We start from the raw sequence: 18,622 nt of genomic DNA on the forward strand, positions 1-18,622 counted from the left end.
AACGGAGCAGCGTTTTTTAAAAGAAGAAAGTTGGTATATGGTAGGAATATTTACAGCTGTTTAAATTTTTTTTTTTAAACGTTTATTTATTTATTTTTGAGACAGAGAGAGACAGAGCATGAACGGGGGAGGGTCAGAGAGAGAGAGAGACACAGAATCGGAAGCAGGCTCCAGGCTCTGAGCCATCAGCCCAGAGCCCGACGCGGGGCTCGAACTCACGGACCGTGAGATCGTGACCTGAGCTGAAGTCCGAGGCTTAACCGACTGAGCCACCCAGGCGCCCCATTTACAGCTGTTTAAACTCAGGATGGACTTGTATCAGTATGTTGCCTGTTCATTAACATTATGGGAAAACCAAAACTAGCGCAGTACTGAGAAGAATTTATGTTCCTGAAATGGCTCTATTCCCAGGAATAGATGGGGCAAATCTCTTTTCCTTATTGCAAAAGTAGAAGTCCTTGAAGACACAGCAGCACTTGAGCTTACTGAGAGGGTCCAATACCTTGAAGTTAACATGGCAACTCACTGTGTTATAAGGAAATGTGCATTCGTTGACTGGCATTGTTGGTGTAAGGTCAGTTTTTGCACACACAAATTGGTGTTGGGGAAAAGTACCTGAAAATGAGAGACAGGAAAGCCAGAAAGGGGAAAAGAGAGTAGAGAGGTCATGGCACAGGGGTAATTATTAGAAACAGGGCTGTTAGAACCCAACATGGGGGGTGGTTGAGGGTGGATGTTAGACTGTGGAAAAGAAAACCAGTTATGAAGTGATGGAATCCTGTGTGTGTTAATAAGCCACCATGTACCCAAAGAGCATATTCCTGGGGGCTGAGAACAACCAAGCTCTGATGTGGTCAGCAGGGATGAGGAAGTGGGGTAGGTAGGACAAAGGAGAAGTGGAACCATATCTGGAACATCTTAGTAACCATTGTAAGCATCTGTGTGCCAAACCAAGGGTTCAGTTTAGCCTTTGGAGTAGGGCATGTGGGATGGGAGCTCCCAACATTCACAGTTCCTGCAAGTATGTAGGTCATCACAGAAAAGTTAAAGTATGGTCCCTGTCCTTTAAGAAATCAGTGAAATGTTTTCACTATACTGTAAAAATCACCCTTATAAACAACATTGAAAATAATACCCTAGTGTGTAATTGGCTGGATCTGGAAGGGCAGAGTGGTATTTATTCTGGACACACTTTACCTACACGGTGAATAATACAGAGTGCTCACATTCTCATTTTTTAAAAAAAGGCAATGATAATGGAGCTCTTCACTTCCCCAGTTATTGTCAACTCAGGGATATTTATCTAATTGTTTTTATTATTTGGACAGTGATCCTCAACAGGTCTTCCTTCTTCTAATTCCTAAATTTTTTCTATCCTAATGTTTTTCTTGGAATGAAAGAAGCATCATTGCTACTTCACAAATTAAAGTTGTTTGCTCCTTGATTTGGCGTGTTTCTTCTGACAGATTAACACCTTTGCTGTGCTGCAGTACACGAAAAACTTGCAGCAGGTGAGAGGCGAGAGAGCCAGGCTGTGCTGGTCAAAGGCCTCACCACACATGTCCCATGTTCTGGGAGGACAAGTATTGGGAGAAGCACCACTGACTCCATTTCTAGGTGAAAAATGTAAAGGTATTGTGTGTTTTGTGACCTTGGAAATGCATATTCCAATATCAACTCCTGCAAGTCTACGTGATTTTTTTATCCTTGCAGTCCTGGCTGGGGTAGCAGTACTGTCATTCGTAGTATTTCTGCCTCTGAGTCCAAGCCCAGAATTTGGTGGCGCTCCGACACAGCCAAATGCCATCATTTAGCCTGCGACAGCAGAATTCCTTCTGACAGCCATTTGACTTGCAGATAGCCCACCTTCCAAGTAGCTGAAGTCACTCCTCCTTTTCTATTTTTGGAAAACATTTTCACTCCATTCTTGGAGAGTTTTATAAAGTTTTCAGTGTCATTCTTAAGGTATTGTGGAAAAAGTACCAGGCTTAAAGTTGTAAGATCATTGTTCAAGCTTTAATCTGTTGTAATCATACGAGAGCTGTGACCTACTGATAGCTATTAGGCATTTTGCTACTTATTTTACACAGGTAGGTGGTGGCATCCTGTTGTTTGAATATAGGAGACCCTGACTCCAGTGTTTGTTAACATCATCTTCTATGTGCTTTTAAAAAGCAGCCTCTGTGTCGGAGTAGACTTTACAGATTTTTCACTTCTCTCAGAGTCTTAATTTCCAGCTTCATGGTGTCATTAAGAAGCACATTTAGCCATGGGTTGGACATTGCAGTGACATATGGTTGTGTCCATTATGGGGCTGCTTTCACATTGTTTGAGATATTACTCAGCAAACCAAACAGCCACTCCTATTGCCATAGTATGGCCTATATTTTACAAACGACCTATTCTACAGTGTGCCCTTTCCTTGTTACCTTGTATCTCTATAAAACAAGAATTACTTATCACAAACTATAAGTAATATAACACCCAGTGTTTACTTTCCATAAATTCCTACAAACACTCATATTTTGATCCTAAAAGAGATTCAAGCAATAAATAAACTCTTTTAAGTAAATGAATCAATGGTCTCCATAAATTAAAAAAAAAAAAAAAAAAAAAAAAGCCAGAATTTCATTTGAATCATTCCACAATGGTCTTACAGAAGAACACTCTCCACTTTCAAGAATAATTCCAATGTTCCCTTCTTTCCTAATGTGTAGTTGCTTGTATTTGTTTACTGGGTTATGTTGCTCACATACTGAAATGATGGTAACATTTCAGAAATGGGTCAATGCCTGGATTGAGACTGTTTATTCTTTATTTACCCTAATACTTCTCTTTAATACTCATAAAGAATTTGCAAATATCTAGAGGAAGATTTTACAAATGAGGAAATGTTTGGATGTCCTGCAGGTTTTTGGAAATGTATATTTAATCTCATGGTATTTGCAGATCACTTTATTTTTTCTTTGGATAACTTGCTATGCCAGAATAGTACCATCTGCTATAAGTCAGTCTTTTCACTTTGTTTAAATGAGGAGAATGGAATATTCCTATGTAGCAGGTGCATCTATAAATATTAAGCCAAATGATATGCAAATTTAGATTTTTAGCCAGGGACATCTCCCGTTACTGTTAAGGATGGATCCATGATATTCTACAAAACACTGTATTGATAGGAATGTATGTATGAATCATAGGTGATAGGTGAATATCTAATGCAGTTTATAATATTCTGAATTTAGATAAAATCAAACTCATCCTTCAATAAAGTGTCAAGGAAGAGCTAGATTCCAATTTCCTTCTGTTTTTCAAAGCTGTTAGATTTCTACTTAGTTCTCTCTACCTAAGATCTTTTCACAAACAAGACCAGCTACTACTCAGGAGGGCAGAAACCTATCTCCTCATACTTAGACAAGGAATTGAGAAGAGGAAGCCTACGTACATGGAAGGCAGAGGCTGTCTTCTCTTGTGGAAATGGAGTAGTACACATGTTGTTTCTGTAGTGAGAGTGGATGTGTTTCATTCCAGGATGTAGGAATTGCAATGGTCTGAGACCGTTGTAGCCAGGGCTTATTTGGTAAACACAAGTTGACCCCACTCATATCTTGGTACATCTTAAAATGTTTTTTCTACCCTGCCTCACTCTGTATGATTTCTCTTTCCTTTTTCTGCTGTTTCTATTATGTTTGTGCATCAGAATGCCAGGAATGGGTCAACAGTGGTTCCATAAACAAAACAAAATAAGACAAGCCTCCTGATTTTTAACATTAAAATTTAAAAACACTGATAGACTTTATTGTTCTATGCCAGTCATTGGTACGTGAACATTTTTATCTAGATGAATGCTTGGATAAGGGGATATTAATATGTACGACAGAACATGAGGCGATAGAGTTCCCCAAAATGCTGATGTTTTATGCTTTATCAGAAAAATAGTTACATTCATATGCTCCAGTTTCTACATAGAAATCACTTTGGGCAAGACAAGTGGAATCCATAAGCTCTATAGCAATACTGTAATATTTTATTAACCTAAGAAGTTCAAAATATTTTCCAGTAAAAATTCTGTACATACACCTCGTTTCTCTTTTAAAAGTTTTCTCTTTATTGGCACACCTAGGTGGCTCAGTCAGTTAAGCGTCCAACTCTTGATACTGGCTCAGGTTGTGATCTTGTGGTTGTGAGATGGAGCCTGCCTGGGATTTTCTCTCTTTCTGTTGCCCTCTTTCCGTCCCTCCCCCCTCTTTCAAAATAAGTATTTTTTTTTTAAGTTTTCTCTTTATTCTCTGTTGAGCTTCACATTTTTCTTCGTTTTGCATCGTTATATGCATGCCACACATGTGGCTTGTGCACATATCGGCAGGGAAAAAGTACTATGGGGATATGAATTTTGATGTCATATTGTGTTATGTTTAGAAAGGAAGATTAAAATATTCACGAGGATTGGTTTTTTTTGAAAAACCATAGAGGTGGGTATAGTCATTAGAAGAATATACCTTAGGATGTGTCTAAAAGTGTAAGATTTCCATGGTGAGTATTGGCTCTCCATTGTGCTCAGGCACCAAGCACAGAAAAGGCAGTCAATAAATATTTGATGAATGAAAGAGAGAGTGAATGAGCCAGAAGTATTCTTACAGAGAACTTAAGGCAGCACTACAGAAAATAATCTTGATTTGAGAGAAGAGTACTAAGCTCAAGACCAAACAAGTTTGTAAGGAAATGAAAAACTTCATGATTTTTATGCTGTTTCCACTTTGAAACCACAAGGAAGAAAGACCTAAAGAAAGGATTTACAGGAGATGGTACAAGTATCAAGATACTTAATTGCTTGGATTTACTATGACCAATAAGAGGCAGACAAGCCCTCAGTTTCTGACTTCTCTTCTTGGGGGAACCAATCAGAAGGAAGGGCTTTGTGACAGAGACGCAGAAGTACAGGCCTTTTATCCCAACTTCTCTGAGTCTAAGCCTTGGTTATAAAGCAATTCATCTCTGTAAGAGCTGGCACCACAGAAGACTTTGGTTCCTGAATCAAAGCCACTGTAACTGAGGTTCCTGGCTTTTAAGGAAGGAAAGGAATACAGAGAGAACAAAAATCATGATATGTTAGAAAAGGATACAGTGCTAGAATTTAGACTAGGGATCTAGCTCAGTCCCACATCTAACCTGCTGGTTGATTTTGTATTATTCACTTGTCTTTTCTGAGCTTCATTCAGTTTCCTCTTGTGGAAATTAAAATATTCAACTGACGAACACTCCAGCTCTGAAACTGCCAAAAATCACATAGATAAAACTTAGTGTTAGTTTGGAATGCCAAGATAGATTTTGTGATGGATGAAGACCTCATAAGTGATTGTACCTAAATTGAATGTTTCCTATGATTTTTCTAAAGGTTCAGGTACTGGGTTAAATAAGAATAGATTGTAAAATGACATGCCTTGCTGAAAACTTGATGAGACTATTTGGAATAGTATTGCTAAAGACAAGTTTCAATTATTGAACTCTTAACACAGACCAAGCAATATGCTAAAAGCTTTCTGTAGATAATGTCACTTAATAGCCATTATTATCTCTACTTTATGGTTGGAAGAATGGAGGTTTAAAGAGCAAGGAGTCTCACACAAAGAGTCAAAATCTGAACCCAAGCCTACTTCCCCTCATATTAAGAAAATATCACTCTTTATGTATTATAACTCTTATACAGACCATTGAGTTTTCTTTAAGGATGATGACCTGATAAAATCATGTATGTCTAGTACTGTTTGTGGCACATGGTGATTATTCAACTAATATTATCCTTCCGTCTCTTTTTTTTTTTTTTTTTACTTTCTGTACTAAATATGGGTGATAGAGGGAAAATTTGGCTTTCAAGAAATGGCTGACCTATCTGGAATAGTTTTAGAATGATTCTGCCAAATGATAGGAGATCCTAAGGTTGGAGTCTATGATTGACTTTAATAGGAAGCTTTATGGAGAATTTGGGCTAAGGTTGTGTGTGTGGTGGGGGGCAGGGAGAGAGGGAGAGAAATGGATCTAATTCCTTTGCTCTTAACTAAAACCACTCTCCTATCTTATTCCCTGAAAAACAATTAAAGTATGTTTTCTTTTTTAAATAAGGAAGAAGACCATTGACTTTCTCTCAGAAGGCAATTAACACCACTTAGTGAATGTTGAGGAAATGGGTGTTTCTTGCTTTCTATTGTTAATCTGATGAGAGTGAGGGTGGAGAGCCCTGTGAAAAAATATTTGTGTAGGGAGGAGAGTTAGAAGTGAACTGAGTAAGAAAGTCTTTTGCAAGTCCCAAATTAGGGTCATTCTTGACTTTTTAGAAGACACTTCCTTGAGGTATTTCAGATGCTACTTCCTGAAGGAGATCTAGAGTTTAAAGAAGTGAAATTTTTGGGTTCAAGTGTTCTTCATACATAGATCCTTATTTTCTTTTTCATTAATTTTTAGGGACATAGTTCTTTCTTACAGTTCTAAGAAAGGAATATTGCCTGCATATTGACTGTTGGAAGCTAGATTGCGATATGATGACGCTAATAGGAGTTAATACTAATACAGGATTTACTTGGTGCCAGACATTGTTCTAAACTCTTCATGTACACATTAGCTCAGTCCCCACAATAACCCTCTGAGATAGGTTTACTGCTTCATCAAATCTAAAATGTGTTGATGGTGCATTTGTGATGTTGCTAGAAGATGCTAATGAAAGGTTTTCACACAATTATCTCCAGTCCACCTCATTTAGTAACAATCGCAAGATGTTGTGGGTTGTAAGACTGTAAAATGTAAGATGCACCCCAATTATAAAGAAATTGAAATAAGAAAGCATATGCATGATAGAATTAATAAAATAAAAATTAATTTAAAAAAATCATTCCTAATTTTAAAACTGCAGAGCCTGAGGCAAAGGGGTTAAATTTTCTAAAGTGAAATGACTAGATTCACATCCAGGTAGTTTGGTTCTAGATTCCATGCTCTTAACCTCTACTTTTTCCTATCTCTCAACAATGTGCTGGAATTGAGCCCATGTTAGCATGTAGATAGACTGCCCAAGGCCCACTTACTCATCTTCTCATTGGGACATCCATGACAGAATGGCACTGAGATCCTTCTGAGGGAAGAAGTGTGTGTAGTATGTAGCACCTGCCTTTAGGGCTGTGATAAAGATTATAAAATACTTAGTGTGTGGGCTTCCAACCCATTTTTAGCAAGAGCAATTCAATTGGAAAGAGCTTTCATGAACTGGCTTCTGAAGCATCGGTAGTTTGGAATACTGACTGCAAATAGTTTGCACAAAATGTTGTTGGGGTGTTCCAAATGTAAAATTCTGCACTGTATGTTTTCAGCTGAAACTTAATGTTAAGTTTTCTTCATCTGGTGGTAATAAGCACATGTGTGTTTGTGCTTGTAGTTTGCTAAGCACTAGAATTATCTTCTGCTGAAAGATGGAATGGTTCCATTAATTCTAGGCTTTAACTAAATAACTGCAAACTCAGAGAAGAATCTTGTTACCATCAATATACCCTGCCCAAACCCTGAAAAATCTGTTACCAGTTTGAAGGCCTGCCTCTTTTCCTGAGTCCTTTTATTTCCTTGCAGCTTCCTTCCTTTTTAGAATTCTGGTCTCTGTTAACCCAGACTAGCCTAGTCATTGTGACCAATTTAGGGCACACTTTACATAGCCTCCAAATTTGATGAAGGTTTTCCTCAACTTGAAATCTCTATTTTATTGTTGGATCATGGATCACTGTTTTGCTGCTAGGTCCCTTAGATAAAATGAAGGGTGAGTTCTCAACTAAGGAAGACTCTGGCACTCATCACACCTCTTCCTATTGTTTATCGTATTCTCTGCCAGTGTGCCAGTACTCCTTTCTCCCAACCTGTTCTCTATTCTCCAACACATACAATTGAGGTAATTATAAGTAAAAATTTAAGTTTGTTGGTTCAGTGTAAGTGTAAAGCACCAAACCATTGCTTTTTGTGCTTCTGTTTATCATTTTACATTTCTAGCCTTAAACTGTTTGAACATCTGATAAATCAACTTGGACTAGTTTGAGCCAGTTTTTAATCCATCTAAGACCATAAAAAACATATTATAGATGACATTAACTAATTTACAAGAAGTTTGATAAAATTAGAGCAAGTATGACTTAGTTGGAGAGATTTAACTGATTAGCACTAACTTGATTCAGTAAAATACACTCTGAAACAATCAAACCTAATGTGAACCAGTCAGAACATACTTGTCCAGGTCAGAACTTACAGAGCTAGGTAAAACTAGTTTGAAGCAGTGTGAGCCATTCAAACCAGACCCAAGTAATGTTCACTAGATATACCTAATTTTAGCCAAAGTGGCTTTAGGTCAGTAAAAAGGTGGACTCTGAACTCAACTCTTTGATTCTGAACTAGAATGAAGCATTCATATTTTTTTAGAACAAGTATGAGCTTATTAGAATGGATTGCAATGTCTGATACAGATTTGAACCTGTTTTTAAGCTGGTCATAACTCTTTTGCAATAGACATATCAATTTACAATGAGTTGAAAATGTTTTAAACCAGCCAAAAAAGATCAGAATTAGTTTGAAAGTGATCTATGTTGTGAACTAGATCTAAGTGATCTAGTTCAGCAAATGACTCTGAACCAGTCAGAAATACTTTGTGCTAGAAATATGTCTTGAGCTGATCAGGGGCAATTTCAGAGATTGTTCTTGGTCTTCAGAGCCAGTCTGATCTGTCCAGAATGGGGTGAAGAGATGTCTGAATAGCTGGCATGTGGGAGACTTGGGATTCAGCCTGGCTCTGCTGGACTTCAGAGGTCATGTGTTTCCTATTGGGCTACCTTATACAATATCGTACCCAGTCGCTGTTAAGCCCAACATTCATTTGTAGAAACTTGAGTAACAACAATAAGCTTGGAGATAGAGTGGACATTGGACTTGGAGTTAGGAGATGTATATGCTAGACTGTGCAAATGAGTTAATCTCTATGGGTTCTAATTTTCATCCTTTGGAAAACTGAACCCAGAGAGTGAAAGGTCTGGATCTTTATCTGCCTTGTTAATCTGAAAATAATTACCTAGAGGCATGATCTGAAGACTGCAAACTATGATTAGTAGTGATGGTGGTTTTTATACCTTTAGTTGTGGTATTTGGTTTGTTAATACCTTCATTTATGATGGCTTGGTTTGTGAATAAACTGTTATGTATTGCTGTCAACATGAATAGAAAACGAAACCCACAAAGAGCATTTGTAGACTTATCTGTGTGACTGTTGTCCCATGATAACTAAACACATTAAATTTTGGTGCAACAGAGGTAGTTTCATCTGTCTTTGAATTCCGTTCAAGTGGATTTAGAGAATTACAGAAGAGTGATGCCATTGATGACAACATTTTCTTCTGTACCTTAAATGATGTAAAAACACAGATATAGAAATGAGCAACCTTTGTTCAAATTAAAAATAAAGAAGTAAGATAGCTGTTATCATTGCAGACTTCGGAGTTGCTTTCTGCTTCGTCATTCATTTTGAGGGGAACCTCTAAAATGATTAAACACTATCTAGACCTGCTTTTCAATTCTTAGCTCTTACTAATGAATCACTGGGAGCCAAATGAGATGCTGTAGTGTGATAAACTATTTGTACCCTATTGGTCATCTTCTGGAGAGGAATTCTGTTATGTACCATTAATACTGGCAACCAACCTGTACAAATGAAGCTATAACATAGGAAGGTCATCATCTGTGAAGTATCATTCTTTATAGTATGCATATAGAATTATGAATGTTAGTGGAGGCTCTGCCCTTATCAGCTGACCAGCCATATCTGAATATGAGGTCACAGTCTTTGCTAAGGCATGATGAGGAAGAGCAGTGGCTCTTGGGGGTCGGCATTCAGGATTTTTGACCATAAGGTGAGTCATCAAATTGAGGATAGGGTGGGGGAGGCACCCTTGAAAATCAATAAATGTCCTTGCTTAAGCTTTTATGAATCTTAAGGATCTATAGAAATAATTCCATAGGAAGCATTGAGAATTGTGGTAAAGTTTCTCAGTGTGAGGCTGGGTGAAAGTGGATAATGAGAGGAAAATCAGCATCTAATGTAGGCATTTGATGTGTGTGTATGGGTAAGTATGCATGTTTGAATGGGCAGGTAGAGTGGTCAGTGGTAATGGTATAGCTGATTATTTTTCCGATTTTCAGAACGGTTTATTGGTATCATAAATGCAAAGATAAAAAGAAATAAGCTTTCCCTGGAGGCAGACTACATTTTCAGTTGGACTGGTATTTTGAGTAGTTTGAATCTATTTAGAGAATAAAAACAAATCATGAAGAGTGCTGATTGCAAAGGATAAAAATAACCATGTTTAGGTCTTGCTGGTAAAAACAGAATTTTTCTTCTGTAAGGTGGACTTTTGTTTTAGTTACTATTGAAGACCTGAATTGGTAGCATTTCTTGTTCAAATACCAAGGCAAGTACGGGTAGGTGAACCCTTTGTAATGGAACTATGGTCTCTAAACAGTGACTGCCCAAATCTGGAACTCAGTTCCCAAGGGAGAAGTGAATTCTAGCAAAGCCCTGACCTAATTGCAATATATAATAACAATAAAATAAAAGAAGCTGCAAGCCAAATTTTACTTGTGAATTTAGCATTGTCTTTGAAGGAATTAACTATAGTGACATCTGAAAATGAATAGGATAAATGAAATTGCCTAGATGTCCACATAAAAGAGAAAAGCCAAGGATCTAGTGCCAGGAGACTCTGAAAAAGAAGGGGGTGGTGGTGGTTAGAATCATTTGCACTCCTAATTTTTATTATTTCTGTAACATTCTCCTTTCTCTTTTCTTTTTAAAATTTTTGTTTTATAGGATCTGTATGTAAGACTGAGTGGTTGGGGAAGCCTAGGTGGCTCAGTCAGTTAAGTGTCTGACTTTGGCTCAGGTCATGATCTTGCAGTTTGTGAGTTTGAGCCCGGCGTCAGGCTCTTGCTGAAAGCTCAGAGTCTGGAGCCTGCTTTGGATTCTGTGTCTCCCTCTCTCCCTGCCCCTCCCCCGCTTGTACTCTCTCTCCTCTCAAAAATAAATATTTTAAAAATTAAAAAAAAAAAAAAAGACTTGGTAGTGGTTATCTTGATTTTCATTCTCACTTGGAATTTTTGTCTTGATAGTACTATAATGTGCATGTTAAATTTAAATTAAAATGTTATTTCAGTAGCACCTCATCTAGCAAAATATTAGGTCCTTGGGGGCAGTAATATCTAATCCTCTTCACAGAACCCTTAGGCATATAGGTGTCACATAGTACTTATTGAGCTGGATATTAAAGTAACTCACTTTATTCATGGAAGATTCTAATATTTCCTAATGGCTTTTTCGTAAATATGCATTTGTTTGTATTTTGCAGGTGAACCACTGAGTTCTTCATTATGTCTGATGGAGATTATGATTACCTCATCAAGTTTTTAGCTTTGGGAGACTCTGGAGTGGGGAAAACCAGTGTACTTTACCAGTACACAGATGGCAAATTTAACTCCAAATTTATCACAACAGTGGGCATTGATTTCAGGGAAAAGAGAGTGGTAAGTTCTATATAAAAATATCTGAGTCAACATTTGCCTTTCTGTTTAGTCTACTTGTTAGGAATTAGAAAGACAAAGTTTGGAATATACCAGTAAAGGGTGCATATGAAAATGCATTATGTTCAATCTAGGCAACGTGATTTAGAAGGTTGTGCTGAAAAACACTTAATATAAAACCAAGGAGATAGGCGCCTGGGTGGCTCAGTCAGTTGAGCATCTGGCTCTTGATTTGGTCTCCGGTCTCGATCCCAGGGTCTTGGGATCTAGCCACATGTCAGGATCTGTGCTGAGCTTGCAGCCTGCTTGAGATTCTCTCTCTCTCTCTCTCTCTCCCTCTCTCCCTCTCTCCCTCTGTCTCTCCCTCTCTCCCTCTCTCTCTCTCTCTCTCTCTCCCTCTCTCTCTCTCTCTCTCCCTCTCTCCCTCTCTCCCTCTCTCCCTCTCTCTCTCTCTCTCTCTCTCTCCCTCCCTCCCTCCCTCCCTCCACCCCTCCCCTCCACCCCTCTCCCACATTCATGCACTCAACCTCTTTCTCTGAAAACAAAACCAAGGAGACGAAAGTGAAGATTTCTTTTAATTTTCCCTTGAACGCCCTTTCAGCTTGTGTCTTTCCCTGGACCTTCACAGTTATTTGTCTAACTTTGTTATGAAACCTACAAACCACCCTGACCCTGATACTCCTGTTTTGTGAGCTATGCTCTTCCCCCTTTGATGTCATTTTTAATGGCCTTTTTCTTAATTCAACCCCACTAAGTGGCAGAATTCATCACTGCTGCCAGAAGGGTGAGGTTGGGGTTGGAGTGAGAATGCCAGTATTGCGTTTTGATCTAGGAAGTAACCAAGGGAACAGGGAGGTTCTACAGAACACTGAAGGAGGGGGCTCTTTCATTTAAGGAATCACAGGACTGAAAGTTATTCTGGTGATGGAGAGGAGGGCAGGAAGTCACTGTGTTAGAGTTGCAGAGAGAAGATGGTCTTCTCTGTGAACTACATTTCTTGCTGAAAAATCAACCCTTACCATGAAGCAGGTCCACAAGGGGTCAGGAGATTAATAACAAAGATCTTTCAATGGGGAATATTCTTCCTGGAAAAGATACAGGGTCTCTGTCTTCCAGGGCAAATGAATTCGTTCCCTCTTAGTCACCCTAGGTCTTTTTTTCCACTGCTAGAGTCTTAAAGGCCCACTGAGTAAGAACAGGATTTTATAAAAATTTTAGTATTGACATGTAATTGGTAGAATCAGCATGTGTATATGTGATTATATCTATCAATTCCCATTTTATAACCTTGTATTTTAAAAATGACTTTATTGAGATATAATTTACATAACATAAAATTCACTCATTGAAAGTGTACAACTCAGTGTTTTAGTATATTCACATTTGTACAAACCATCACTGCTATCTAATTTTAGAACATTTCACCACCCCAAAAGAAACCTCATGCCCTTTAGCAGTCTTTTCTAATTTACCCTCCTTCAGGCATTAATTCATTCTCCATAGGTTTTGAGTTAATTTTGTGTATGGTGTGAATAGGGATCCAACTTCTATTTTTTTGCATGTGGGTATCTAGTCCCATTAGCATTTATTGAAAGTTCTTTCTCTTATGTATGTTCTTTCTCTTATGAATGATCTTGGTGCTCTTGTTGAAAATCAGTTGACCATAAATAAAAATACTTATTTGTGGACTTGAAATTCTGTTCCATTCATCTAGATGTCTATCCTTAAGCCAGCACTATCTTGACTACTTCTGCTTTGTACTACGTTTTGACATTGGGAAGCATGTCAAAGTCTTCCCACTTTGTCCTTATTTTTCAAGATTATTTTGGATACCTTGCAATTACATTTGAATTTTAGGGTCAGCTTATCAATTTCTACAAAGAAGCCAGCTGAGATTTTGGTAGGGATTGCACTGAATCTGCAGATCAATTTGGGGAATATTGGTATCTTAACAATATTACACCTTCTGATCCATGAACATGAGATGTTTTTCCATTTATTTAGATCTTCTTTAATTTCTTTCAACAATGTTTTGCAGCTTTCAAAGTATTTTTTTGTTAATATTATTCTTAAGCATTTTAATTTTTTATGCTATTATTTTTAAAAACTATTACTATTTTAATTTTAGAGAGAGAGTATGAGTGGGGGAGGGAGGTAGAGGAAGAGAGAGAGAGAATCTTAAGCAGGCCCCATGCTCAGCATGGAGCCCTGACATGGGGCTTGTGCCTGGGATCATGACCTGAGCCAAAATCAAGAGTTGGATGCTCAATGGATTGTTTTTATGCTATTGTAAATTGAATTAATTTTTTAATTCATTTTGAATTGTTCATTGCCAGTATATAGAAATACAATTTATTTTGTAAACTGATCTTGTACACTGGGTACTTGTTGAACTTGTTTATTAATTCTAATTGTGTGTGTGTGTGTGTGTGTGTGTATTTATTCCTTAGGATCTTTTATATACAAGATTGTGTCATCTTCTGTTTTACTTCTTCTTTTCCAATTTGGATAAGTTTTAGTTTTTTCTTGCCTAATTACCCTGGCAAGAACCTCAATAAAATGTTGAATAGAACTGATGAGAAAGAACATCCTCATCTTGTTTTTGATTTCAGGGAGAAAGAAAGCATTCAGACCTTCACCATTACGTATAATGTGAGTTCTTGGGGTTTCCATAGATGCAGTTTTTCAAGTTGAGGACATTCTCTTCTATTTCTAATTTGTTGAGTGTTTTTATCATGAAAGGCATTGGATGTTTTCAAAGGTTTTTTTTGCACGTATTGAGATGGTCATGTGATTTTCGTTCTTTATACTACTATGGTGTATTGTGTTGTATTGATTGATTTTTGTAAGGCCAATCAACATTGCTGTCCTTGTGATAATTTTCACTGTGTCATGGCATATAATCCTTTTTATATTTTGTTGGATTCTGTTTGCTAATATTTCGTGTCTATACTCAAAATGGATGTTGGTCTGTAGTTTTTTGTTTTTGTTTTTTCTCATGATATCTTTGGTTTTGGTATCAGTATAATATTGGCCTTATAAAATGAGTCAAGTATTTCCACCTTTTATCTATTTTGGAAGACTTTGGGAAAGATTGGTGTTGATTCTCCTCTAAACATTTGGTTGAATTCATCAGTGAAGACATTTGTGCCTGGCCATTCCACAAAAACTCTATTTGTCTCCTTATTGGTTATATGTCTATTTAGATGTTCTATTTCTTCTTGAGTTAATTTCTGGTATTTGTGTTTAAGAATTTCTCAATTATAGATTATCTAATTTTTTGGCATACAATTGTTCAGAGTATTACTTTATAATCTTTTTATAAATGTAAAGTTGGTAGTTTTGTCCTTTAAAAATTTTTCTAATTATTTAAATTTTTATTATTTTTTAGTGTATCTGGAGATACAGAGATCTTTAAAAAACTTTCTGATTTTAAGAGTTTGAGTATTCTATTTTTATTCTTGGTCAATATAGCTAAAGGTTTATGAATTTTGTTGACCTTTTTAAAGAAAAGACAGTTCATTTCCACCAATCTTTATGATTTCTTTTCTTCTGTTTGCTTTTGGTTTAGTTTATCTTATTTTTCTAGTTTCTTAAAGTTGAAAGTTATTTATTAGAAATCTTTATTCTTTTTTAATATAGGTGCTTACTGCTAGAAATTTCCCTCTAGGCAATGCTTTAGCTTCATTTGATCATTTTTTGTAGTTGTGCTACAACTACAGTAAAAAAGTATTTTAGTAAAAATACTAAAAGGATTTTTTAGTTTCCCTTGTGTTTCTTCTTTGACCTATTGGTTATTTAAGACTGTGTTGTTTATTTTCCACATATTTGTGAATTTTCCAAATTTTGGTTTACTGTTAATAATTGCTAATTTTACCCATTGTGGTTAGAGACACATTTTGTATTATTTGACTTTTGAATTTATTGAGGCTTGTTTTATGATCTAACATATGGCCTGTCCTTGAGAATGTTTTGTGTGTACCTGAGAAGAATGTATGATCTGCAGTTGTTGAGTGAAGCATTCTGTAGATGTCTGTCATGTCTTTGATTTATAGTGTTGTGCAAGTCTTGTATTTCCTTGTTCATCTGACTACTTGTTCTATCCATTACAGAAAGTAGAGTATTGGAATATCTCAATATTACTGTCGGCTTGTTTTTCTCCCTTTTTCTTCATATATGTTCTTAATGGAGTAACCTTTTTATCATTATAAGATGATAAATAACAATTTTTGCTTTAATTTTATTTTTTTCTGATATTAGTATAGCCCCTCGAGCTCTTCTTTTAGTTTTTGTTTGCATGGTATTTTTTCCCCATCCTTTTGTTTACAGCCTCTTTGTGTCTTTGAATCTAAAATGTGTCTCTTTTAGACAGTACATTGTTGGATCATGTTTTCAAGTCCATTTTGCCAATATCTGCCTTTTATTTGGAGTATTTAATTCCACTTACATTTAATATAGTTACTGAAAAAGTAGCATTTATGTTTGCCATTTTGCTACTTGTTTTCTCTGTATCTTTTTCTGGTATTTATTTATGTGTTTATGCATTTATGTATTTATTTTTGAGAGAGAGCACAAACGGGGAAGGAGGAGAGAGAGAAGGGGACAGAGGATCCAGAGTGGGCTCTGTGCTGACAGCAGCAAGCCTGATGCAGGGCTCTAACTCATGAACTATGAGGTCATGACCTGAACCCAAGTCAGACACTCAACTGACTGAGCCACCCAGGTGTCCCTGTTTTCTACATGTCTTATTTCTCTTCTTGTTACTCAATTTCTTGACTACTTTGTTTTGTGTTCTATATTTACTAGTATACTATTGTAACTCCCTTGCCATTATTTTTACTATATTTGAGTTATTTTTTTAATAGTTCCACTAAGCATTACAATTATCATCTTAATTTATAACAATCTAGTTTTGATGAATACCAACTTAATTTCAATATTATAATGAAACTGTGCTTATATAGGACTTCATTTCCTACTCCCTCCTCTGCACCGTTATTGTCACACAAATTACAACTTTATATGTTGTGTGCCTATCAACAGGTTTGTACTTACTCATGAAGTTGTACTTAAATCAGATGGAAGAAAAGAATTACAAAAAAGCATTTATACTTTCTTTTATATTTATGTAGTTATCTTTCTGGTGTTGTTTGCTTTTTTATGGACTTTATTTGCTTCCTAGTGTCCTTTTATTTTAGCCTGAAGCATTATCTTTATTATTTCTTATAGGGCAAGTATGCTAGTGATGAATTTTCTGTTTTTGTGTATCTGGTGATGTCTTAATTAATCATTCAATTTTAAATGAAAGCTTTGTTGCCTATAGAATTGTTGGTTGATTAGTCTTTATTCTTTCAGCACTTTAATTATGTCCTCCTACTGCCTTTTGGCCTCTATTGCTTGTATGTGATGAATCACTTTTTACTTGCTGCTTTTAAGATTCTCTCTTTGTCTTTGGATTTTGACAGTTTGATGATGATATGTCTAGTCAGTCTCTATGAATTTATCCTTCTTGGAGCTCACTGAGTTTCTTGAATGTGAAGACAAATGTTTTTCATCAAATTTTGGGATGTTTTTGGCTATTATTTCTGCAAATATTTTTTCTGCCTCTGTCTTCTTTTGATATGATTGCTAGTTTGCATATGTTGGTATGTTTGATGGTTCCATAGGTCTCTGTAACTCTGTTCATTTTTCTTTACTCTATTTCCTTTTGTGCCATGGCCTAGATAATCTCAACAGACCTGTCTCTTCAAATCAGTGGTTATTTCTTTTGCCATTTCAAGTCTGCTATTGAGCCCCTCTAGTGAATATTGCACTTCACTTACTGTATTTTTAACTCCAGAATCTCTATTTACTTTTTATAGTATCTATGTCTTTATTGACATTCTGTATTCAATGAGGCATTATTCCCATACTTTATTTCTTTAGATAAGATTTCCTTTAGTTCTTTGAACATGTTTATAACAGCTGATTTCAAGTCTATGTCTAGTAATTTCAACATCTGGCCTTCCTTAGGGATGACTTCTGTTGATTTCTTCACTCCCTTCCCCTGCGCCCCGCCCCCCCCCCGTGTATAAGTCATACTTTCCTGTTTCTTTGGGTGTCTCATAAACATTGTTGAAAACTGGACATTTTAAATGATAAAACCTGGCAATCAAATTCTTCCCCTTTCCTAAGAGGTTCTTGTTTTTGCTCTTTATTTTTGTTGCTGTTGTTCCTGCTGTTTATTTAGTGACATCCCGGGACTAATTCTATCCCATTACTAATTCTAGTGCTGAAGTTAACTGAAGTCTCTGTTCAGTTAACTTAGTGATAAGCCAATGAGTGGACAGGTTTCTTTGAACCAGTAAGTCTATCAGCCTTTTCCAACAGATTGTGTATGTGCATGCATGCACCCATTGTGGGACATGTGCCTAATGTTCCTGCAGGCAGTTTACAACTCTGCCTTAGCCTTCATTTCCTGCTTGAGAGAGTCTCAAAGTCAGCCATAGAGAATTGGGTCTTTTCAAGTCTTTTCCAAGCATATGTATGGTCCTATACATGAAAGTGGCCTAGTAGATTCCAAGGAACATTTTGGAGCTTTTCAAGTCTCCCTATGGACATCTCATTTCCTGTTTTGTTTGTTTGTTTGTTTGTTTGTTTTGTTTTTTTTTGTTTTTGTTAGATTTAGCCCCAGTTGGTATTGCTGCCTTTGGTAGCTGTGATATTAAATAATTGCTGCTGATTGTTTTCAACGAATGTCCTAAGGGTAAGGTTATCATCATAGAGCAAGCTTTGAGTCAGGCAAAGTCAAGTGAAGGCCTGGGAATGGAGATTTACAGGTAACTTTCAGACAGTTCTCTGGGGATGAGACTTGGAGAGCTCCAAACCTGTTCTGCCTCCTTTCAGTGGCTACTATGCTAATGGTTTTCACAGCTACCATAGTTATGTATCTGTTGGTTTTCAAAGCTACTAAGGAGCTGGGGAGAGTGGGATGGGAATAAGATAAATTGAAACAGCACAAAGTTTACTGTTTTTACTGATATTCAGCCATTTTTATGGAATA

At 36.7% G+C, this 18,622-nt stretch overlaps 1 protein-coding gene across 7 annotated transcripts in view; it reads left to right on the plus strand.

Annotated features, from left to right (window-relative positions):
- Positions 1–18,622, plus strand: part of RAB27A (RAB27A, member RAS oncogene family) — a 75,472-nt gene that overhangs the window by 33,808 nt on the left and 23,042 nt on the right. For 6 of the 7 annotated variants that reach the window (XM_042941964.1, XM_042941968.1, XM_042941966.1 and 3 more), the window contains one exon: positions 11,409–11,583. In XM_042941964.1, the coding sequence (XP_042797898.1) occupies positions 11,431–11,583 (153 nt within the window). In that variant the 5' untranslated portion in view covers positions 11,409–11,430. Of the gene's footprint in view, positions 1–1,466; positions 1,633–11,408; positions 11,584–18,622 lie in introns of all 7 variants that reach the window. The other variant, XM_042941969.1, reaches the window with a different exon arrangement.

The sequence above is a fragment of the Panthera leo genome, chromosome B3 (assembly GCF_018350215.1).
Source record: "Panthera leo isolate Ple1 chromosome B3, P.leo_Ple1_pat1.1, whole genome shotgun sequence".
Lineage (NCBI taxonomy): Eukaryota > Metazoa > Chordata > Mammalia > Carnivora > Felidae > Panthera > Panthera leo.